The 26,219-nt window shown below is 38.5% G+C and overlaps 1 protein-coding gene across 2 annotated transcripts in view; it reads right to left on the reverse strand.

Moving 5' to 3' along the window:
• Positions 1–26,219, reverse strand: part of lamb2l (laminin, beta 2-like) — a 168,664-nt gene that overhangs the window by 49,030 nt on the left and 93,415 nt on the right. For both annotated transcript variants that reach the window (XM_028825429.2, XM_028825430.2), the window contains 5 exons: positions 23,154–23,315; positions 17,081–17,202; positions 8,042–8,162; positions 3,153–3,345; positions 2,887–3,030 (listed from right to left, as the gene is read on the reverse strand). In XM_028825429.2, coding sequence (XP_028681262.2) covers positions 2,887–3,030; positions 3,153–3,345; positions 8,042–8,162; positions 17,081–17,202; positions 23,154–23,315 — 742 coding nt within the window. The remainder of the gene's footprint in view (positions 1–2,886; positions 3,031–3,152; positions 3,346–8,041; positions 8,163–17,080; positions 17,203–23,153; positions 23,316–26,219) is intronic.

A 26,219-nucleotide genomic window follows, 5' to 3' on the forward strand; every position in this document is an offset into this window, starting at 1 on the left:
GTTTTTGTGATGAAGCTAATTATATGTTGCATTATATTTTTTATAATTAGCCTAAGCATATTACAAGATTTAACGACAGTTGGGGAAATTCACATATTCCAGCAGCAGCATACTGATGCAAAAAAACAATATTAAATTAAAGAGTAATAAAAATGTAGGTAAAAACAGACAATAACTTTGAATAATGTTAACGTTTACCCCCCCCCCCCCCAGGGGGGAATTGAAGAGTCGCATAGTTTGGGGGAGGAACGATCTCCTCAGTCTGTCAGTGGAGCAGGATGGTGACAGAAGTCTGTCGCTGAAGCTGCTCTTCTGTCTGGAGATGACACTGTTTAGTGGATGCAGTGGATTCTCCATGATTGACAGGAGCCTGCTGAGCGCCCATCGCTCTGCCACGGATGTCAAACTGTCCAGCTCCATGCCTACAATAGAGCCTGCCTTCCTCACCAGTTTATCCAGGCGTGAGGTGTCCTTCTTAATGCTACCTCCCCAGCACACCACCGCGTAGAAGAGGGCGCTCGCCACAACCGTCTGGTAGAACATCTGCAGCATCTTATTGCAGATGTTGAAGGACGCCAGTCTTCTAAGGAAGTATAGCCGGCTCTGTCCTCTCTTGCACAGAGAATCAGTATTGGCAGGCCAGTCCAATTTATCATCCAGCAGCACTCCCAGGTATTTATAGGTCTGTACCCTCTGCACACAGTCACCTCTGGTGATCATGGGGTCCATGAGGGGCCTGGTCCTCCTAAAATCCACCACCAGCTCCTTGGTTTTGCTGGTGTTCAGGTGTAGGTGGTTTGAGTCGCACCATTTAACAAAGTCCTTGATGAGGTTCCTATACTCCTCCTCCTGCCCACTCCTGATGCAGCCCACGATAGCAGTGTCGTCAGCGAACTTTTGCACGTGGCAGGACTCCGAGTTATATTAGAAGTCTGATATATATAGGCTGAACAGGACCGGAGAAAGTACAGTCCCCTGCGGCGCTCCTGTGTTGCTGACCACAATGTCAGACCTGCAGTTCCTGAGACACACATACTGAGGTCTGTTTGTAAGATAGTCCACGATCCATGCCACTAGGTATGAATCTACTCCCATCTCTGTCAGATTTTCCCTAAGGAGCAGAGGTTGACTATGATTGATTTCAGTTGTTATCATGCCTAGAAATTGCACTAATCATCCAGACAGTTTCTGTTAAGTGTGTGGTTCATTCACAATGAAAGCACGTCGCCCTGTTATCGCAGATCTTAAGAAGATAAACAGATTGTAGTTTGGCTGTCCACTTGGTGACCATGATAAATCTTGGGCTCCACATGTCATCTGTACCAGTTGCTCCAACGGACTACGTGACTGGCTAAATTGGCAAAAGGCAGTAATACCATTTGCAATCCCAATGGTGTGGTGGGAATCGTGAGACCATCTCAATGACTGCTACATTTGCTTTTGTGAACACAAGTAGATTCCCAGCTAAAACTAAGCGCAAAATTGTATATCCCAGCCTGTATTCTTCATTCAGGCCTGTTCCTCATGATGATTCATTGTCTGTTCTTGTACAAATACATGATGGACTTGCTTCTGTAGAAGGTGATGAAGAATACAGTGAAAGTGCAGCTGGTTACAATCCAGAATCATCCAATCGATTACGTGGCTGATGAAGATTCAGAACCAGAGACTTTTACACAAGCAGAGCTGAATGATCTTGTTCATAATCTAAATCTATCCAAAGACAAAGCAGAACTTCTTGCTTCAAGGCCATGGGTAAAGCGAACTAACTGGGTTTTCAGTACCTTGTTGAGAAGTTTCCTAACATAAGCACTGTAAAAATGAAGGAAGGGATATTTATAGGTTCACAGATCCATTTTGTAAGATGATGCTTTTAAGCAATCTCTCTTAGCAGCCGAGCTAGAAGCTTGGGAGGCATTCATGGGGCTCTGTGAAAACTTCCTGGGTAGCATAAGTCTCCTGCATACAAGAAAGGAGTTCAGAATCTGCTTGATTCATACCAGAAACTGGGCTGTGACATGTCATTGAAAATATACTTCCTGCACTCACATCTAGAGTTCTATCCAGAAAATCTTGGTATGGTGAGTGACAAGCAAGTAGACGTTTTCACCAGGACATCCAGTTAATGAAGTGTTGCTACCAAGGTTTCTGGAATGAGAGTATGATAGCCAACTACTGCTGGATGCTGTACCGCAACAATCTAGACAAAGTGTACACAAGAAAATCCTACTCTAAACGTTTTTGAAGAAACAGGGGTAGCTGACTGACACCGTTCAGTATATCTTTTCCACAGTGTGTGCCTATCTGAGTTTGAACTGAAGATGTTGGTGCTTACGTTTTAGTAAAAACTACATGCAAGTACGCTGTAAACAAGCATCATTCATAACTCAAAAAGTTAACGTGACTGGAAAAGACTAAAAACAGATCTGAAATCAGCTTGAAAAACTGATTTAGAAAAGCATGTTGTGGTCTCTGATAATTACCAAATTTTTTTTTTTGTTGCCTTGTGTTTATGCCTGTGTGAGTTTTGCCAGATACTGTATTCTGCCTTCTTCCCACATCCCTGATTGTGTTTCACCTCCAAAAAGGCCTAGAAAGTGGTGGATGTGAAAATGCACACTGTGAAGAACTAATCACCCATCCAGGATTGGTTCCTGCCAAGCATCTAATTCTACTGGGCAAAATTCTTGGTCTTCATCACGCTGCATTTAAGGAAGGAGGTCCAGAAAAAAAAAGATGAATGGATGCATAAATAAAAACCATGAATTATTATCTTTTTGTAGCTCAAAACAGTTAAATTTAGTCAAGCCTAAGACAGATCCTTAATGGAAGGGTCATATAAGAAGACAGTCCACATCGGAGGCAGTTCTTAATAGGCATACTCACAGCTGCAGCCATAAGGTCCAAAGCCATATGTTCCAGGTGCACACTGGTCACAACGATGGCCAATCACATTAAGTTTGCATTGACACTGCCCTCCTATCTTCTCACATACTGCACTGTAAGAGCCCTGGGGGTCACAATTGCAAGCTGGAAATGAAAGTAATTAGAAATTTTACTTATCTTAAATCACTTCATTTACTGTGATACTGTATTTAAATTCTGAAGTGCTTGCTTAACCAAAGGATAGAACCGTAAAGAACCATACTCACATACTGCCCCATCATGTAAAATAGCTGAGATACTACACAAAAGCTTGATGCACATTTCTGCCAGTTCTGGCATGGGAACCATCATGAAAGATTCGACACACATGTAACGTTCCATTTCTTCCCGGTGATGAACGGCAAGGGGGTCATTTCCGTGGAACCCAGGCAGTTCCGTGTACTTTGGAAAGAGAACCAACTGGAAACAAAAGTGACATTAAATAGTCAACAAATACTGTTTTGTTTGGCTGCAAATGATACGTCTTTACATTGACATTAACAAGCCTATAAATTCAAATGTGTGACACGTTGCAATATATAAGTTACTACTACTGGCACGTGTTACAGATGTGGACAAATTTGTTGGTACCTTTACAGTTCATTGAAAAATTGCCATATGCCTTCAGAAAATGAAAATAAAAATCAATTGTCCCCTGTATACCTGCATGCCTTTAACATGTCATCGAGTAAAGCAAAGCAAGGGTGAAAAGAGACAAAGTATTGCTTATTCAGCAAAGATATTCTAAAATGGCCTGCACACATTTGTTGGTACCCCTAGAAAAGATCATAATTAATTGAATTAGAGTTATTTTTCAAACTAACTATTTTCTTTAATTTTCATCACATCTCTAATCATGCAATCAGATATTCGGTCTATTTAAACAGCACTGTATCACAGAGAATTACAGCCACAAATACATACTGTAAATATTCAGATTAACTTAAAGTCCGCATGTCTTTGGATTACAGGTGGAGATAAAGGAGGAAACCCATGATCTGAACTGTAGCCCATAAGCTAAGAGACAGCAAAACATCATGGAACACCGTAATATTAGCAAGCAATAAAATCCTTCTTGATGACTGTTTTTGATGGACATATCCCTTCTTTTCTTGGCCAATCTTCCAAAATATTATCAGAGTCTTCAGAGATGATGGCAACAATTGAAAACAAGTCCTAAGGAAGATTCTCTCACACTATACTGGGCCTTACAAATGCCCATACTTAGTTACCTCTCAATAGACTCTTTGTCCGTGCAACAACAGATGCTAAATGCTGGGTTGTTGCAAGTCAAGTATCTGGTTAATGATACACAGAATGGCTAGATAACTGCAACCAAGGTGGCAGAGGATTTCAAGCTCTATTCTCTGGGTACTATTGAAAAAATTTTAAGACTAATAATTTCCAGAATTCCAACAAGCTGTTAAAGAAATGTTGAAAGATTATTTTGAAAACATGGACACTCCTAAATCACTTTGTGTGTATCCAAATCTTTTAGTTACTTCAAGATTCCAAACTCAAGATGGAATACAGGAAGTGACATTGGATTTCCAAACACTTGACCTGGATGCTGCATAAGGGAAAGAACTTTATAAACTGTGTCCAGATGAGACATCAAAGTCAGCTCAGGAAGACTCTGGACACACCCTGGACGGACAGACTGGGGGTGGGGACTAGGAAATTACAGCACAGGTTGGGGCAGTCTGTACAGACCACCAGTGAATAAGAGGACTGGTGATCTGCAGTTGAGGATCCTGCATGGGATCATCGCTGTAAACTCATTGATCCAAGGGTTTGTGATGAGCGTCCTTTCTGTTCTGAAAGAGAGACTGTCTTTCATTGTTTTCTGTTTCGTTTTAGGATTCAGCCACTTTTAACTGTTCTTAATTCTATTTTTAATGCTTTGGATTTGTATTTTAATGAGTTTCTATTTATTTGTGGAGTGCCTGATTTGAGGGAAATTAAGAATAATAGCAGGATTGCCAATTTTTTGATGGGACGGACAAAAATGGCTATTTATAAGTCAAGAAAAGAAAAAATCAATAATTAAATAGAGATGGACCTGGGTAAAATGTTTACTACCTTAGTAAAAGAAAGAATGCTTCTTGGCTATAACTTTTATAAAATGAATTTTAGCCTGCAGATGTTCATTACCTGGTGGTGTATAAATGAAGCAGTTTGTTCAATTAGGAATGAGGAACTGTTTTTTTGTTTTTAATTCCAGTACTAACTTTTAAAAATTGTATTTTTGAGGGTTTATGACTGTAAAGATTTGTGTAATAATTGTTGGTGAGTAATAAAGTGTATATTTAAAAATCAAAATCTTTTTTTCTTCTAATCTGGCAGTTATTATGTTAATCTCCAACTGTGACCAATTCATATTAGATGGCATTTTTAGATTTAATCACTAGGGTGTGCATTATGTATCATTTATGATAAAAATCCTAATTGTTGTTTTAACGATGTGTGAGCTGATATTATTCAGTATGTCACTAACTTTACAAGAAACAATCATAAATATGTCTTGAGAGTCCACCTATTCACTGTGTCATGTAGCCCAATCTCGCGGGGCTCAAACAAGAATACATGTCTGGGGACAACACTTTAAAAATTTTGTAGTGTATAACGGTGACATCCTACACTGCAAAGACTTACATGCACAGGGCTTCTTCCTAAACATCCGCCCTCAATTCTTCCAGCTTGTAATGTTTAAAATGGCAGAGTTTCAGAAAGCGAACAAAACAAACTGAACAAAAGACGATGGTGAGAGAAAATAAAAAGCTAAAATTGCTGTTACCTGTCGAAGAGCTTGGTAGCACAAGATAATTGAAGCTTAATGATTAATTTGTACATTTTACTGAGCGCTGCGGCAGAAGAAATGCATTTGACAAGTACTTTAGTCTGCTACGGTATCTTTCTGTCGCTTTGACAATTGTATCACTATATGTCATAACAGCACAAATAGCCTAGATAAGCATTGTGATCTATGGATATGCTGCATAGTAAGATACAGTGGCAATTCTAGAATGGCATTCTTGAATTTTCAACTTGATAGTAATGTTAACTTCCTTTAGTTATTCATTTGGATGTGCCTTGAAATGGTGGAAGCTGTGCAGCCTCCTGTATGCTTCTACTGGTGTCACTGGGCAGATTTGTTTACTCAGGTGTTTTGAGTACTGAAATCTGCATCTCCTGTGGCTCTTCATTATCAGCTCACTTAACAGAAGTCCTTTTCACCACCTTTCAATAGGGTGTGACATATCATTTACATCAACTGTATACTTTGCAATTCATATTTTCTTGAACATAGCAGTTTATCATAATCAGAAGCTGGCTCTCTTTCTGATCAAATTAACAAGAGCACCATTGTATTTTGCAGTTCAGAATCACCGGCTCTACTTTGAGCGCCACCTTCATGAGGCATTGGATTGGTTTAGAAATGTGACACTCAGTGAACCGTCTAATTGTTCCCAGCACTCATGGTTGTCTCCAAACGTATAAGCTATATGTCTGGCATAGAGGAGCTTACACGTAACCGTAGGATAGGCTACTGTGCGCGCACATTAAATTCTACAATTGTTTTTTTTTCTTGTGCACTTTGGATATGGTGACTTATTTCTTATATAAATACGCTATCTTTGCTGTCTGTTTGTCTGTCCAGGATTTTAAATTACCTGTGGCTCGCAAACTGTTTGACCTATAGATCTTAAATTTGGTACACATATACTACATGACGTTTACTATCCGCTTTTGGAGTGAGGATTGATCTCCAAGGTTATTTCTATTTTTATTTTATTGCAGAATCAACACTTGGCAGCGGCCAGCAGGGCAGCTGTGTGGCGCATGTGTACGGGTGATATTCTCATCTGGACCACCTTCACCATCACTTCCCCTACCTCTTCATATCTTAAATCATTCTTGAGGCAGATTGAAGACTTAAATACCAGCTTAAGTAGAAAATTAAAGAAACGTACTAAGTAATTGCAACACAAACACTGACTTAATTAGTTTTAATACGAAAAGATGCTGATGAAAGAAGAGAAGTAGCGGGCCGCTTGAGTGGAGAAAAGAAGAGCAGCTCAGGAAGCAGCAAGCGCATCAACCTCTGAGCAAACGAATGCTAAACGTACAGAGAAAGAGGATGAAAACTATAAATGTTCAAGTCAAATGTATTCCCTGCATGTTATCGTGCAGTGCACCATTACTGGTAGTACATATGTTAGGTTTTTGTTCTTGGTGTTTATCCATGCCCTGCAGTTTAATTATGATTAGTATTTTATCTCATTTGGATTCATGACTTGTTGACATTAAGGGGAAGTGTCTGTTGCTCTCATTATAATAGTATTTTAATAATAATTCATTACATTTATATAGCGCTTTTCTCAGTACTCAAAGCGCTATCCACACAGGGAGGAACTGGGAAACGAACCCACAATCTCCTTACTGCAAAGCAGCAGCACTACCACTGTGCCACCTGTGATCTCAATAATACTTGCACTTGTGATTTTAAGATATTTGTATTGTTTTTACTTGAAAGCATCCTTTTTAAGTAAATAAATAAGACATATTATCCTTAAATATATAATTTCTATTAATATTATTAGTAAGCAACAGTTATTAATAAGAGCTAGTACAATATAAGACTTTTAAAAACAGATTATTGAAGGATACAAAATTTTGCCAACTTATCATTATCAACAAAATCCTAGAAAATATCAAGATATCATGTTTTGTCAATATCGCACACCCCTATTAATCACATTCTGGTGATATTTTATTTAACAACTATGCACTAGCAGTTCTTTATTAAAATATTACATAATATGTAAGAGGAATTATGGAAAGTACAGTGTCAACGCACCACAAAAAATGTAAAAATGCATCTTTCTTAGGAATTTAGTCTTCAGAGTAAAGAACTGAAGAGCTTCAGAGAATGTGTGTGTCAAACTTAAATTGTAATGGGTTGTGGTGAAAAAACTACTAATATAATTACATGCTGCACATAGTAATGAGCATACTGCAATTTACATCACCTGAAAACAGCAAAAAAATATAAGCAATAATAATCTGTAACCATATTCTCTTATACCAAGCAAAGTCATGTTGGTTGACTTACCGAGTCTATCAGTATGAAAGCATTAAAATACCGTTCCGCAACACCAAAACGCTGAAACCGTATTGCCACCATATACCGATTATTTGATTCAAAGCAGAAAGGTCGTGGCATCTTAATGTACCTGGTGGAAGAAAACATAAAGTTTAATATTGTGAAACACCTTAATTATGCTCAGAGCAACTGTGTAGCTTGTGTAAAATGCTCCTTCTTTCTAATTACAGTAATGAAAAAATTAACATCAGATAGACAAAAAATACATAAAGAGCTTAAATTATATATAATATGCTTAACTAGCTGATTTATGCAATTAAGTTTATGAAACACAATAATAACTAAAAATAATAAAATTACAGGCCGCAGTGGTTGTCAGTATTGCTTTAAGGATTGATCATCCAGGGTTCTAATCCCACGCTTCATTGTTACTGGTACAGAGTTTGCACATTCTCCCCATGTCTATGTAGAATTGTACTTATCCCACATCCACAAAAATATACTTGTTAGGTTAAATATTAAATCCAGTGTGTTTGTGAGGGTGTGTGACATAATGGTGTATGCATGCGCCATTTCTTGATATGAAAATTTACTTAATATTACAGAAAATTTTGATGATCCATAAGTCCTACATAGACTCTTTCGTTGTTGGCATTTTAGTGACTCCAGTTGGTAAGACAATGAAGTAAACTGAAATATTGTTTTATGTGCATTTCAATTCTGCATCAAATTCTGCATCAGTCACATTTTGATGTTCTTGAACTAATTACGTCACAGGCAACTGACATGTTCTCTCAATACAGCTGACCTCAGTGATGTGAATAACAACTATCGCATATGCTTAATGTTAATTGCCTTAGTGTATAGTGAAACTATTTTGTCTATAAAAAGGGCATGCTGTGTGTTGTATGACATAACTGGCAACAGCACCATTAGCACTTTTGGAGGATATCACCAAAGCCAGGATATGCAAGGACTGAATTTTCAGTGATCCTGATGATTTTTTGGATCATAAAGACGACTGTCCTACAAGCTGATTCAGCCTTTCGAGAGATGTCCTCTTGGAGTTCTGTATTGAATTGGAGCGTACATTACAGAGACCAGCAAAATCATGCAATCCCTGTTCTGTTACAGGTTTTAACAACTGTAAGGGTTTTGGCGACAGGCACATTTCAGTGTAAATTGGCTATCCAGTCAGGAATCTTACAGTCATACCTAATCTGTGCCATGCCAATGTATGAGATCTTATCATTAAGATGCTACCCAGAAACATTCCATTTCCTTACAGTCAAAGTGAGCAAGCCAAGATCAAATAGTAATCTGCAGCAATTGCTGATTTTCCTAATCTAATTAGTACAATTGCCTGCATAGATATTGTGATAAAAGGCATGATCACAGAATGAATTTTCTTTTGTACACAGACAGAACTTTAATTTAATTAATAAACAACTAATATGTGATGCACAAATGTGTCTGATTAATGTTGTTGTAAGATTACCTGGCTCAGTCCACGATTCTTTTATGCTATCGAATAGTAGTGTGGGAAGCAGAATTTATGCTGTATGTAATGGTTGGCTTCTCGGTAAATATACAGTTAGGTCCATAAATATTTGGACAGAGACAACTTTTTTTCTAAATTTGGTTCTGTACATTACCACAATGAATTTTAAATGAAACAACTCAGATGCAGTTGAAGTGCAGACTTTCAGCTTTAATTCAGTGGGGTGAACAAAACGATTGCATAAAAATGTGAGGCAACTAAAGCATTTTTTGAACACAATCCCTTCATTTCAGGGGCTCAAAAGTAATTGGACAAATGAAATAACTGGAAATAAAATGTTCATTTCTAATACTTGGTTGAAAACCCTTTGCTGGCAATGACAGCCTGAAGTCTTGAACTCCTGGACTTCACCAGATGCTGAGTTTCCTCCTTTTTAATGCTCTGCCAGGCCTTTACTGCAGCGGCTTTCAGTTGCTGTTTGTTTGTGGGCCTTTCTGTCTGAAGTTTAGTCTTCAACAAGTGAAATGCATGCTCAGTTGGGTTAAGATCAGGTGACTGACTTGGACATTCAAGAATTTTCTACTTCTTTGCTTTAATAAACTTCTGGGTTGCTTTGGCTGTATGTTTTGGGTCATTGTCCATCTGTATCATGAAACACCGCCCAATCAATTTGACTGCATTTAGCTGGATTTGAGCAGACAGTATGTCTCTGAACACCTCAGAATTCATTCGGCTGCTTCTGTCCTGTGTCACATCATCAATAAACACTAGTGTCCCAGTGCCACTGGCAGCCATGCACGCCCAAGCCATCACACTGCCTCCACCGTGTTTTACAGATGATGTGGTATGGTTTGGATAATGAGCTGTTCCACGCCTTCTCCATACTTTTCTCTTGCCATCATTCTGGTAGAGGTTGATCTTGGTTTCATCTGTCCAAAGAATGTTTTTCCAGAACTGTGCTGGCTTTTTTAGATGTTCTTTAGCAAAGTCCAATCTAGCCTTTCTATTCTTGAGGCTTATGAGTGGCTTGCTCCTTGCAGTGCACCCTCTGTATTTACTGTCATGCAGTCTTCTCTTTATGGTAGACTTGGATATCGATATGCCTACCCCCTGGAGAGTGTTGTTCACTTGGTTGGCTATTGTGAAGGGGTTTCTCTTCACCATGGAACTGATTCTGCGATCATCCACCACTGTTGTCTTCTGTGGACGTCCAGGTCTTTTTGCGTTGCTGAGGTCACCAGTGCTTGCCTTCTTTCTCAGGATGTACCAAACTGTAGATTTTGCCACTCGTAATATTGTAGCAATTTCTCGGATGGTTTTTTTCTGTTTTCACAGCTTAAGGATGGCTTCTTTTACCTGCATGGAGAGCTCCTTTGACCGCATGTTGTCTGTTCACAGCAAAATCTTCCATATGCAAGCACCACACCTCAAATCAACTCCAGGCCTTTATTCTGCTTAATTGATAATGACATAACGACGGACTTGCCCACACCTGCCCATGAAATAGCCAAAGAGTCAATTGTCCAGTTACTTTTGAGCCCCTGAAATGAAGGGATTGTGTTCAAAAAATGCTTTAGTTGCCTCACATTTTTATGCAATCATTTTGTTCACCCACTGAATTAAAGCTGGAAGTCTGCACTTCAACTGCATCTGAGTTGTTTCATTTAAAATTCATTGTGGTAATGTACAGAACCAAAATTAGAAAAAAGTTGTCTCTGTTCAAATATTTATGGACCTAACTGTAACTACAGTTAATTTTAATATATTACAAACAACTTTCAGGTGATAGTGGGTGCACTACAAGAAAGGAGATATAATCAAAGGCAGTCCCAGAAATGGTTGGTGATTGAATGGACCATTGCTTCATTAAAAGATAGATGGCTGTGTTTGTACTCGTTGGGTGGCACACTGCTATACAGTCCCACAAAGGTCTCATATTGTGATAGCTTGTGCAATACTGCATAACATAGCATAGAAACGCGGACTGTCTCTGCCACTTGGGATAGACAGGCCAAGATAAACCCATGGAGTTCCCAGACCTTGACGATCAGGATGTTAACATAATGGCAGTTCAAAGATATTTTGATGCTGTCCATTAGATAATTTTAATCAAATATTTTCAATAACCCATGTTAATTTTTCAAATTTAATACAATTATATACTTAATGTAGTTGTAAGAATGGATTATTAAAAACATAAAGAAAAGGACTGAAGGTAACTAAAGAGTTAAATAAACACAGCTTAAAGATTGAGTGCGTGAGCATTGCTTCATCTTAGAGAACTCACTGAAGAAATTACTAAAGTTAAAATAAAGTAAATGAGTAATAAACATGCTCTTAAAAAGTGAGAACAAACTAATGAGAAAGACCAAACACCCCTATTGTGATAAGATTAATGGGGAAACCTTCAGGACACTCCTATTCACAAAGTGATGTTTGGAATAATGGAAGAACCAACATGTATATAAAGTTACTGGTGGCTGTAGTTGATTGGCTAAGATGATAAAATTCTGCATATTAAGAGTCAGATGACTCTTAAGGTATAGATAAGGTAATGGTAATAGAAAAGTATAAAAGGGAATTAATTTGATTGATCTCTCCATTTGTGCATATCTATGTCCAAATATAGAATTGTTCTGCATTTTCATCTGGTCTCCGAGAATGACTTCCTTGAAAATAGAGGGATGTTTTTTTCACAACATCATCAAATGTAAAGAGATCTGTTTGTATTGTAACAATGACATTTACTAAATGATTTTACTTTTTTACAGGATCAATAAGCATGTTTTGGTGGTGGTCTGAGCACTGCATGATGGCACATTTCTATTTCTCTCTCTCCACTCAGCTGCTATCTCTTGCTCCCCATATTGTTTTATTTTTTTTTTCATTTATGACTCCCACAGAGACATTGCCAATAAGAATGTTTTGTGGTTTCCACTTCATTCAGTTATCTTTCTAGTTCACATTCACTTAAGTTTCATATTCTGCCTTTTTCAACTTGTTCTTCTATGGTTTGCAGTAAAGACGTCACCAAGGAATATGGCCAAATTTATATGACAGTTTAATCATGAATATTCTAAAGAGGTATGTTTTAAGCTGCACATGGTTACTGGAGGGAGTTAATGGGGAGTGGCTAAAAGCTCATGCACGAGCGCATTGGTTTAAGTGAATGTGACATTTATAAACTGACCTGGTGTGGCACATAGCACATGTATGGTTTTATAAATTCCATTTTTTTTTTGTGAGTACTCTCTTTTTTTGCCTTTCAAGATTTTTGTATGGAATCTGTGCAAGGTTTTTATACATGAGGCCCGTGGAGCTTAAATCAATACACAACAATTTACACTATGATCAGTTAAGAACACAATTTAAATAATTAATAGTCCATGCTATGGTGATTGCTGGCAGTTTAATCAGTCTTGGTTTTTAAGAGATTCCATTTGAGTGGCCTAATTCATAGTTCAGATGTGGATTGTTTTACAGTAAATGTTTTCACTCCAAGTTCCTCTGTTAAAGGTCTAATTTTAAATTTTGCTTAATGCATAGTTGAGTATTTTGAAGTTCAATATGTATTAAAACAATTTTTGATATGACTTGTTCCCATCATCATGCAGAGACAAATGAAAGCAAGCAAAGAGATAAATTAGTAATTCATAATACTTTTTAAATAAAGGCACTGTACTGCCTCAAATCAAATATTGAATCTCGTTTTTATTGATATGTGCAGTATTTCATCTATTAACACCAATTATACTGAAGAGTGCCTAGGATGAACTCTTGGGTGTTGGCAGCTCTCAGTGACCTTGAATTGGACCAAGCGGATATGGGAAATGGTTGAAAATACTTAGAGCTTTAAGCACAATTTAGTTCAACTTTGTATTTCAAATAACTTCCGTTTGGAGCCACAAGCCTTTCACTGTCTGCTGTCAATGGATTCTTTCATATAAAAATAAATCTCAGATACACAGTTCCAATCTACATCTGCCAAAAGAAGGTGGTTTTCAAGAATATTTTGTTTCCTAAGCTCAATGTAACATGAATATATAAGTAAAAAAAAACAAAAACAAAAAACAAAAACAAGCACAAGCAAAGGACAGCTATACAAGTATTTGGAATTGATACTATATGGTTAATGTATTACACCACCTAATCCTATAAAGGATTTAAAGAATTTCAGGCATGCAGTCAAATCGTTATCCTTATCACATGAAACGAACAAACTATTTGAAGTACAGATTTTAGATTTATTCAGAAAGGCATATGTGCATTTTTTCTCTAATTAGAATTTGCATACACAAAGCTAAAATGATAATAAATAGTTTGCCTGTTACCTGAGAAATAAGGTACAGTTTAAAAATGGGGGAACATGCTGTGTTCTGAACAATGCATCTTGTGTAATGGAACATTCTGAAGTTTTGCTGTAAACTAATCTGCTGTCTGAAGTACTGAAAACATCTCGTGTCAGGTTGCCTGGCTGGGGTTGCTTGGGCAGGAGTACAAAGTACTGTAGAATAAAGTTTTGCAGAAGAACTACAGGAAAGTGGTTCTGCATAGGCAAATGAACTGGCCATTTCAGGGCTGAATACCCTGTAGGTGGGTAGAGACCATAGAATAACCCTAGGCTGGACCGCCAACACAAGCACAAGAGAGAAGCAGCTTGGGTTGTGACATGCAATATTGCCCCTGGATGCTTAAGGGTAAGTGACATAGATATGGAAACCTCTAAAATGAAAAAGAATGACATCATGATGGGTAGGCAAAAGGCCACAAGTAGGTTGAATGAAATGGCCAGTATTTACCCATCTATCTATCAGAAAACATGATACAATACCCCAAATGGTACAGTGCTATCCCTGTACATTTATGGGCTGATGAACACAGTCCTTTAGAGGACAAGATACGCCACTAAAGGGAGTTCTGGGATTGTGTTTCTGCATCCAAAGTAGGTCCCTCCCTGAACTCAGAAATAGGAGGATAGCTCAGCTGGATGCAGATAGCTAAGTTTAAGAGTCTCAGAAGTGAAGTTAGGAGAGAGCACCTAGGCCCCATTCACACTACTATGTTTTAATTTAGAAACACAGACTTTAGTCTCTGTTTTCACCTTTTGTCCATATTACCTGTTGTTTTCAAACCCTGAAAACAAACACTTTAGAAACTCTTTCCAGAGCTGTTTACATACATCTGAAGCATATAGCCTCGGTGTTGTAATGAGTATGGACAAAAATGAATACTTCTTTAAAAAAGCAGACTCCAACTGCCCCCGATTGGCTCATGCTTATTATGTGGCCCATCCCTTATTAGATCCTCCACATTACAACAGCTTATTCCCTGGAAAACCATATTCCAACATAGTGGGCACAGCGGAGATACTTTCCATGGCGCATGTTGTGTTGCTTACCTGTATGCATCTAAATTGCGTTTTGTACAGTTTCACTGCTGCATAATTTACCAGTCCCTTCAAGGATTTTTCTGCCAATGGCTACGTCAAATGTGATTTGGGTTGTTTTGGTGTATATGGAGATACTTTCATAAACAATGTGAAAATGTTAGTAAGGATGGAGATTGTTTTCATTTAAAAACATAGTTAATGGTAGTGCGGACATGGCTTAGGCCAGGTTTATACTTCACGTGATGTGGCACATGCTCCGGCAGACGCTACTGCTACATAAGAGTTTTACTGTTAATACCTGAACGCATACTTTACGTGAATCTGGAAGATTCCACCAGGTGGCAGTGAGACATATCATCACAGTGAGAAACATTCGGTTTCGCTGTGTTGTGAATTGTTTGAAATACCCATTAAATTCCGAGGACACCTTGCTGCAATATCCCTGAAAATGACGTTTAATGATTAAATCCATCAATCCAGGGATACGCACATTCCTGCAAGCATCAGGCACAAGACAGAAATAATCCCTACACGGGGCATCAGCTCATCGCAAGGTGAATACAAGCACTCACACTCACTAGCGTTATTTTATCGTCACCAAATGCCCAAACCTGCATGTTTTTGAAAGAAAACGGGAGCACACAGTGGAAACCCACCAGAAAAAAATGCAAACTGCAGGCAGGAAACACCAGGCACATGACTCCCTGTGGCAGAAAGTTCAGCCACAAAATGTGTAATTATTAGCAGTATCCATCCATCCATTTTCCAACCCGCTGAATCCGAACACAGGGTCACGGGGGTCTGCTGGAGCCAATCCCAGCCAACACAGGGCACAAGGCAGGAACCAATCCTGGGCAGGGTGCCAACCCACCGCAGGACACACACAAACACACCCACACACCAAGCACACACTAGGGCCAATTTAGAATCACCAATCCACCTAACCTGCATGTCTTTGGACTGTGGGAGGAAACCGGAGCGCCCGGAGGAAACCCACGCAGACACGGGGAGAACATGCAAACTCCACGCAGGGAGGACCCGGGAAGCGAACCCAGGTCCCCAGATCTCCCAACTGCGAGGCAGCAGCGCTACCCACTGCGCCACCGTGCCGCCTTATTAGCAGTATTCATTATTTAAATGAAGTTAACGACTTATCTGTAAAATGTAACATACATACTTTAATGCATTTCATCATGAAAATGATATCAAGTATACTGTAAATCAGTTCAGAAGGAAGCCCCAGAAGCAGGTAGCAATTAATAACTGGGCCAGTTTTAAGATGAAGTTTACGATGGCCTACTTTAACGATAAACTTTGAGATTAAAGTGGACATTTCGAGATTAAAATCGAAGTTTCCACTTTAATCACAAAATACACCTTTTCACTGTGTCTTTAATTTTTTTCTCTATGTCTCAAATACGCTGCTGTACATTCTGATGTTGTTGTGCAGGTACAAAAAAAAAAAGATGGCATAGAAGATGGTGATACTTTTACATTACGTTATGCGACGCTTGAATATAAAAGCACCATGAATGCATTTGTATGTCAACATTTTGCTTCACCATATTGAACCATTCATTAAACATCGAAGCGTATATATCGATCCCATAGGATCCTCAAAGCGGCTTTCTGTCACATTAAGGTAGTAAATAGAGACTGACGTCACATTCCTACTTTTATCACACTGTGCCTCCTGGACTTTTTGCTGGTATTACAACTCACGCACGCATCATGTTAATTTTTGAGGACGTGCTTAGAGGATGCATCAAATGAATGCTGGGAATGCGTGGCAGCCATGATGCGTGCGTTCTGAGCATGAAGTATAAACAAGCCCTTAGTGCTAGTTCAGCAGTCAATTGTGTGAACCAGCTCAGGAGACGATCACCTTTAAGGTAGGACCAAAGTGGCTGTAGTGCTTTTATGTATTTTGTTCATTTGTACTTTTTTCCCCCTATGGTCACCAAAGTGAATTTTTCATTAACAAAGGTCCCACTTTTGAATTTGTTGTCCAGTTTGCAAAGAGGGCACCTCCTCCCACTTTAGTCTATAAGATTTTCATCTCAAACTTAGTTACATTCTACTGTAGTTATAACCAATCATATTTCAGGAAAATTTTACATATCTATATATATATAAAAAAAAACTGTGGAGTCATTACCTTTGATCATGTAGGAGCTTCACTATGTACATCTGTTCTGAAGAAAGAATATTACCACAACGAAGACTCATGGGCAATGAGTGAGACGTAATACTAATTATGGCTTCCCAATCTTCTGTGGACTTTGATAAAGACACAAGAAAAACAATTGTTTTTTTTTACTTTTATTTTTTTTCATAATGGAAAATATCTATCTCAGAATCACAGATAAAAAAAAAGAACATGTCAAAATTGATTTCAGAAAGTGGTCCCATACAGCTCTGTTTCGCAAATACCACCTGTGAGTACAGATAAAGGCTTCTGCCTGCAGGACATTCTGCATTCTACGCTGCTGTCTTTAGTTCACATCTGGCTACTACTCAGGAGTCAACTGCCTTTTTATGTGCAGTCCCATCTAATTCAATAGGCAGTTATTTTTCTGTTTCAACATTTATTACCTTTGTAACAAATTGAACAAAAATGTATTTTATTTACAAGGAAGAACACTTCTTTGGCTCTTTTAATGAGCTGAAAAAATAATAAGGCACTCATTCTGTTGAGGGCACAGAATGAAAAAAAATTGTATTTGAATTACGTGACATAAAGCTTGTTTTCAGGTTACCACTGCTGCCTCATAACAAATAAAGAAATTTATATTGAAACTATGATAAAATGATAGTGTTCTGAAGAGTGAACAATTATTCAGATTACTGAGACTTCCATTTTTAATTATGTACAGATGAGGAAACGGTGTAAATGGTTTCATTCCAGTGACTTTGGTTGCATTTCTTTGCATTTAATTTCAAGTTGTAAAGAAATAAGAATGTAAGAAGTATTTTAAACATTCTTTAACATAAAAAACTTGAATGGATGTTGGTGAATATGTGTACATATTGTGCATACGTGGAAAATAAAAAATAAAACTTAAAGGTTACTAATTATTAAATTTTAAAATATGGGCTGTAGTCACTGAATGTCAACTGAGGTATCTCTTGGTGATTATGGCCCATTAAGGTGGCTATTGGCCTGGCCTTTAATTTCAAAATAAGATTAAATAAGATTTTTTGATTATTATTGCTCTTATCCAAAAGAAAATATCATAGCAAATATATTTATTATTTCAAATACTCTACTTATTTGGTAATAAAATATGTGAAAAACACAATTTTGCTGCCCTTAGTGTCTTCAGCATAAAAATCTGACAAAGGACCTGAAAGTTTGATACATGCAAAGTCATACCATGAAGAAAATCAATGTTGTCGCAATGGATCTCTTAAAGATTGTTCCATGAATTCTGGTCCAATTTGACTCACTGTGCAAAATACGAAATGTGATTCGCTAAACTATCCATCCATCCATTGTCCAACCCACTGAATCCGAACACAGGGTCACAGGGGTCTGCTGGAGCCAGACCCAGCCAACTCAGGGCACAAGGCAGAAACCAATCCCGGGCAGGGTGCCAACCTACCGCAGGACACACACAAACACACACCAAGCACATACTAGGGCCAATTTAGAATCACCAATCCACCTAACCTGCATGTCTTTGGACTGTGGGAGGAAACCGGAGTGCCCAGAGGAAACCCACGCAGACACGGGAAGAACATGCAAACTCCACGCAGGGAGGACCCGGGAAGAGAACCCGGGTCTCCTAACTGCGAGGCAGCAGAGCTACCCACTGCGCCACCGTGCCACCCAGTAGCTAATAAAAACTTCTAAAATTATGTTCCAATATGTTTGAGGGTTCCTGTCAGCCATTGGCCCTTGGAATTGTCCTAATCCTATCCCACCCCCCCCCCCCCCCCCCATTATGGAAGACCCTTCTGTTTTGTAGTTTTTGGAAACTGGAGGGTTCTGCCCCCTGCTCATTTCGCTCGCCAACTCCCGGGCCGGCGCTACGTGCTAGCCACTTTGCGGTTCTGCTGCTTGCGTATGGGGAAGCAAATGTACAATTTAAACAGATTATTATTTTCAGGGGAATTGTTACATATGCATAATAAAACTAACTACTTTACATTACAGTGAGTAATTAACCATATAAAAAAATAGTAAAACGTAATAATTTGAAAGTAAATTATGTTTCATGTTGCGTTAGAGCTATTCGTTGCGTTATACGATTTTGTTCTGTTTGGGTTTGAAATTAACATGCAAATACTTTTTAAACTTACACTTTTACTGTTAAACTTCAGTAAAAACAATTTTTTGATTAAATTTTCATCAATATCGCATTGAATTTTGATTCTGTGTTTGGACTTTCATCGTGACAACGCAACATATAACTGCCCGTGAGTGAAATTAATTTCTTTCTCTCTATAAATAAACCGACTTTTTCGAATGTTTGTCTCTGTGATTTGTTAATTGTCTTAGCAAAAGCTATTCTAACAGGAAACTGTTAACGTTTTAATACGAATGGCATATCAAGATCTCCTTTGGTGTCTAATGTTATCCACGGGAGATGTACTACATTTCCTTTCCTGTATACATCCTTCTTTCAACAGTAATTCGGGTGGTGGAAGACCGTACGGTGTTAACGGTTGTAAATATTCTTTGGGATATTGTAAGTTGATGTTTTCATCTTTCACACAATCACCACCAACTGTTTCAGCATAGTCTATTGATATGCATTTAAACAATTTGCCATGTAAGTGATCAACAATTTTCGTGTTAATTCGTATGACTTCATCGTTTCTCTGTGCTAGGATTGCCCGTGCACTCATTTCCTCTGTTGATAACCCTTCCGAATGAAATTCTTCAATAAGATTTGGACATAATACGTCTTCTTAAATTGGGAACTTAAAGTGAGGAAAACGTAAAAATTTATAATGCCAATGTCAATTTATTTATATAGCACATTTAAAACAACACAGGAATGCTGTGGCCAAAGTGCTTTACAATAACAGAGGAAAAAACATACAATTAACATAAATAGAAATGATATAAATGAACATAAATAAAATAAATAATAAATAGAAGTAAGGTTACATAATCACAATGAGGAAACCATCAGTATTACTGAAGGTCACGGAAAGCAAGTGAATAGAAATGAGTCTTTAATCTTGTTTTAAACAGTTCAATTGTAGACGACTCCTTTATGTGATGAGGTAAAGAGTTCCACAGGCGAGGCGCAGCAGCTGCAAAAGCCCTGTCCCCCTTAGTTTTACACTTGGTACGATGGACAACAAGAGACAACTGACCAGAAGATCTAAGCACTCTAGATGGCTGGTGTAAAGCACACAATTTAGATAAAATAGGCAGGAGCAAGCCCATGTAAAGATTTAAAAACTAGCAACAAGATTTTAAAATCAATTAGAAAACTGTCAGGCAGCCAGTGTAAAGAAGCTAATATTGGAGAAACAGAATCAGACTTTCTTGCTCCAACCAGAAAGCGAGCGGCAGCATTCTGGATCAATTGTAATCTGCGTATCAGGGATTTGCTAATCCCAGAATACAGCGAGTTGCAGTAATCAAGGTGAGAAAAGATAAAAGCATGAGTAGCTTTCTCAAGATTCCTAAAAGATAAAAAAAAGGCTTGATCTTACCTAAAAGACGAAGTTGGAAAAAGCAACTCTTAACTGCAGAATATAAGAGCTAAGAGAGCAGGAACTGTGTCTGACAAAAGCATTCACACGAATGAGAGTTGAGAGGGCTGTGTGCATGGTTGAACATGGTTGAGAGGAGGCCGTGACTTGAAAAAATCTCTTGGCCAAAGTCTCGTCCCGTGAGACTTGAAATTACCTCTTTGAAAAAGTCTCATCTCAGGATTCCCTTTTATAATAGAGAGACAATAACATTTTTTGGTCTTACTCTTAAGAGTTAGAGTAAAAGCATTTGATCAGTTTTGCCAATTTAGGAAATTAACAACTTCACCGAGATTTAGGAGAGCTTGATTGTTATTATTCTTAAACACAAGCTTCCTGTCAGGTTACAGTTTGCTTGCAGCGGGAACAAATATTTATCCAGTACTTTGCTGTTCTTGCTCCATTCATCTTTCAATTATTCTCGGGAAGATTGGTAGTTCTTGCTGCAAAAATACATCTCTATAATATAAGGTGACAGCTATCATACGGTGGGCATGGTGTGATTTGTCTGGTGTTCAGTGTTTGATTTGTATTGTACATGTACAAATTTCCACTATTGGACCCCAACAGTTCCTTTGATAGACCTACTGCATTCTTCAGGCAACAAAGATAAATCTTTGATAGGCAAAGATTTTTTTTTCTTTTTTTTTCAGCCAAATCTCCTTCCTTGCTACTCTATCAATAAGGCCTTCCTCTAAAGAGCCTTGGAAACTGTTGATTCATAAATGTAATGTTTAACTAAAGACACTGGCTTCTGTAACTCATTCACAGGCACAATGAAACATGGAGTAGCTTCCCCAAGAAGTAACTTTTTTATCCATCATCTAAGTTTAAAAAATTAGCCAGTTCCAGGCAGGGTGGTGGTAGTTTCATATTTTTACTATTTCTACATGATGTACTGCACTCTGATCAAAGGCACAATGCCTTTAAATGCTTTTGTAAGATTTCTTTCCCAGACCTTTGCTTCTCTAATTTCTGATCTATTATTGTGGTGGAGAAGGCAATTAAGAAAAAGAGTAGGAACAAATAAGAAATGTCAAAAAACAAAGACAGGAAGAGACATGGTCATCTACTAGGAAGGAAAGTGAAATGCTAGGAAAGCTGCAGATTGAGGAATGAACGAGAAAGGATCACAATAAAGGATAGGATGACAGAAGGTACGATGTGCTTGAATTATGCTAAAGGAAACACTGTGATTGATGGCAGAAGGCTACCAGAAAGAAATATGTGGAGAAGCTGCTTAATGTAGAGAATGAACTGGATAAAGATGCTTGTTGTGACTGAGTTGTATGTTTTCAAAAGATAAGGTCACAAAAGCACTGAAAAAGATGAAGACAGGAGAAGCAGAAGGCCCAGATGGAGTAGCGCTGGAAAAGCTAGTTGTAAGTGATGGTGCTGAGTGGTTGATAGACCTGTGCAACATGATTGTGTGCAAAGGGAGGATTCCTGAAGACTGGAAAAGAAGATTTTTCATTCCAGTATACAAAGGAAATTGTGACATACTGGAGTATGGTTCATATCAGGTAATCAGTCTTTCAGATAAGTTAATGAAGGTTATTGAAAGAGCACTACAGGAATCAAAAATCATGGATCAGCTGAAATCTAGTTAAATGTATTTTGTTTCATGACTGTGGCAGCAATAAACAGGCAAACCTTTGGTAGGGAAAGAATTTGCTTCAGTACAGAAAAACCATCAGGAGAAGGAACAGACGTCAATATGGATTTGTAGATATGGAGAAAGTGTTTGACAGCCTAACAGGAGAAGTACTGAGGTGAGCATTGAGAAAAGTAGGCATGGACAAATGATTAGTGACTGCAGTCATATCAATGTATGAGAAAAGGATAAAGGGTGGACAAGACAGCAGCATTAAAAACAGGACGCATCAGGGACCCATTCTAAGTTGCTCTTCATGACAGTGATAAAAGTAGTAACCAGAGAAGGGCATGAAGGATTGCCATACAATCTCTTGTAAGCTGGTGGAAAATTGAAGCAATCTGAAGGAGAAGGAACTGAAATGGAAATCTAGTTCAGATTCAAAAGGCCTCAATGTAAATTCAGGGGGAACCAACGTGATAGCTAGAGGAGAAAGGGGATGAGGGTCAGAGGGAGGCTGAAGAAAATGAGGTTGGAAGTAAGGTTAAATGATATGAACAGAATGGGTCTCACCGTAAAGGATGCCTGGAACTGCAGAAAGTTGAAAGAAATATGTTTAACTAACATGGCTAATCCAGAAAATATGTGTGAAAAGGTGATGACCATCAGATCTCAGACTTGTTTAGAATGCTGTTTTGCATTTATTTTGATACCTTCATTTCAACTCCTCTCTACATTCACATTTATCGTGGTCAAGTACCATTTTTTTATAGAGTGACCTTGCTGGAAGGCAGTCTAATTATCTGAACTGAATAAGCTGACAATCATGATCTCCTGTACTTGATTGCATGCAAGGTAAATCACTGCTTCTAATTGCAACAATTTTTGTCAGAAATTGTACAATTAATCACTAATTACATACCTCTGTTTCATAACGAATAATGATGTCATAATCCATAGAATACGGTATGTTATCAATGGTGAACACTAGACCAGCTCCATCCTTTACCCTGGCGAATCCAGGGCCCGTCCAAGTCACAACACGTCCATGGCCTTGCTCTCTGTGAACGATTTCCACATCTGGCTAAAATAAAAAATGTCTGTCAGTTTCTGACTGGTTAACTAGAGGCAAGACAACTTAGTTTTAATAGGTCATATAACTCCATCTACATAACATATCTGTCTAACTGAATGTCAAACAACAAAGATATTAATCAGTTTATAAAACAGAACTCAATAGAAATAGTTAAAGCATCCTGAATAGTCAGTTTCACAGTCTCAACCATGTTGCCCTGTGCACTACGAATTGAATTAACACACCATGTATACAAAAGGCCACTCATTACTGTTCCATAAGCTACTTCATTTGTATATATTACAGCATGTTTTACTTTTTTTCAAGGATTTACTTCAAAATAAGCTATTGATACTGACATACATACATACTCTAGGCACAAGACTCTCTGAATTTGAACTTGGCTAAAATGGTGGGGGACCCACTCGTTCCATTGTTTGTAGTTGCAGCTCCCGAGGCAGCACAAATGTCTTTTTATCTCCCCTGTATCTGTGCAGATGCTTCACACATTTTTCTTCAATCAAGAAGAAAGAAACGCTTTGTAACCGTAATAAACCTTTCTTATTATTTCACAGGGTTTCTAGAGGGGAGGGGGCAGGACAGAGTTCCTTTAAATCTTGTTTTGACACTTAGCAGCAGCACATGGCTAACTGCATGCAATTCCAATTGCATGTGTTGATCATTGTTATGAATCCAGCGACAGTATGCATAATATTCTCATTATGGTCAGGTAATGTATACAACAAATGAAAACACTGCAAGTTTTTGTGTTTTAAATAAATACAGGATGGAAGATTAGTTTGTGACATCATCACACATGTAAAGAAGATCGACAACAGTCTTAGAGAACACATGCATGCTACAGCTCTGTGATGTCACACTGGCCTCACAAAGCATCATGGGGTGCTTTGAAATAAAAAATGTTTGTCTAAGCTGGCTACACAGCAATTTCCAGGAAAATATTCAGCAAACAAGGGCACTCGCAAATACAGCATATTTGCTGCAAGAAACACTTGGAACTTTCAATGATAAACACTACTCACTTGTTACAATTTATAACGCTTAATTGCTTATTTCAGTTTTAAACAGCTAAATTAATGTTTTAGTTGTTTCATATTTCCTTAATAAACCAACAGACAACAATGAGATGAAAATAACCAAGGAACCATCAGTACTCCAGCTAAATTGAATCCACCTAACAATGTGCATAAGGAAGTACAAAGCTGTTCTGGTACAAAAAAATATGATTAATGTTCTCAGAAAAATAAAATTTACAATGTGGTGTTATGAACGTATTAACAGGCAATATAATTAAATGCAAAGCTTCATTGTCAGCAAGAACTGGCTTTTAATTAGAAAACTGGCTGGAACTGACTGGCCACTATGGCGCTCCAATACTGTGACTGAGGACCCTGCCCAAGACCAAGCTGGTAAAGATAAGTAAGTTGATAGAATAAAAAACAACAGCAAACAATACAAAATAAAAAGGCCCAATGTAAAATGGGTGAACACAGCCAAAATTCTTAGGCAAAACAAAAAAAATCTGGAAAATGGGTATGCCATAAAATAAAAACAGAACACAAGCTAGAACCAAAACAATTCAGTAGCTTAAGAAAGGTTAAAAGCTAGAAATCATTTTATACGTAACAGCAAACAGACATGGTTTAAGGTAACAAACTCTAAAACAATTATTGATGTTTGGCAATGAAAAGAGTCAGGACCATGGATAAAGTTTACTGTTGTTGTGCATGTGGCAGGTTTCACAACAAACCAACATATGATAACAAGTCACAAAGGAAGTACTGTGGTATAGCGGGTCTGTGGCCCAAAACAGAGTGTCCGGTTTTAATAAATAATCAATTGGCCAGCTCCTTCTCCGTGGGTGCGCTCGTGCAGCTGCAGGGAGTTGGTGAGGTAATTGGGGCGAGACTCACCTGCACGTGAAGGTTCGGTCTTTCTCAATTGCTTCATCGGCTTCCTGCGGTGCGTGATTGAGAAGCAGCACCCAAGGAGCCTTAAAAACGAGCCGGCGCAAGAAATAGGGAGAAGAGAAAGGAACAGAACAGAGTGGAGGTCAAAGGACGGAGAGATAGAGGCAATGGTGCCCCAGGGGGTAGTGTGTGGCCAGCACTAAGGAGGGGGCACGAAGATCACTCCTGCTGAGCAACCAGGTGCAGAAGTGGTCGTTACGCTCCAGAGAGTCCTGTTGCCGGGTGGAGCCAGCAATTGGCAGCGGTGGGAGGATGGCGCACTTTCACCTGGAGCCTGGAAAGGCAGTGGTGGACATGGGCGCAGGGTCCGGTGGAACGCCATGGATCAGGTGGCAGGGACACGAGGCAGATTTGAACGATGTTTGTGCCTGTTGGTGGATGCCTCTCCGTGCTGCAAGGTCCGAGTAGGATAAGACAGAGAGGCGTCGCTTTTTAAAGAGAAGCACCAGGGATGAGAATTTTAAAGAAGACGTCTTCCTGAATTTTAACCTCGTTTTTAACAGATTTTTCTATTTATTATTTTTACCTCCACAGTACAGTTCATTTTATGGATTATTTATTTATTAACTTTTTGAGCAATGCACTTTTTGAACACTAGTTTTTGTTGTTAATTTTAATAAAAGCACTGAGCACTTTGCACCTTCCCCTTGCTTCAGGTGTGTATTGTCCTCATCTGTCACGCTCATCTCAGTTACGGTACTGATGGTGTTGGGTTCAAGAGGCTCCCATTATGGAAGAGGCAGCAAGGAGCCGACCCACACCATCACAAGCGCTTACTTTGCTTCTGAACTTTAGCATGTAGAGAACACTTGGGTTAGGAAATGAAGACCAGTTCTGAAGCAACTCTGAACCATTAGACTGACCTTGAGGTGGCCATCTTAGGCTCATCTCAAGACCCAGAAATAAGGAGGTTTATTCCTGC

Source organism: Erpetoichthys calabaricus, chromosome 18 (genome assembly GCF_900747795.2).
Source record: "Erpetoichthys calabaricus chromosome 18, fErpCal1.3, whole genome shotgun sequence".
In the NCBI taxonomy this organism is placed as follows: domain Eukaryota; kingdom Metazoa; phylum Chordata; class Cladistia; order Polypteriformes; family Polypteridae; genus Erpetoichthys; species Erpetoichthys calabaricus.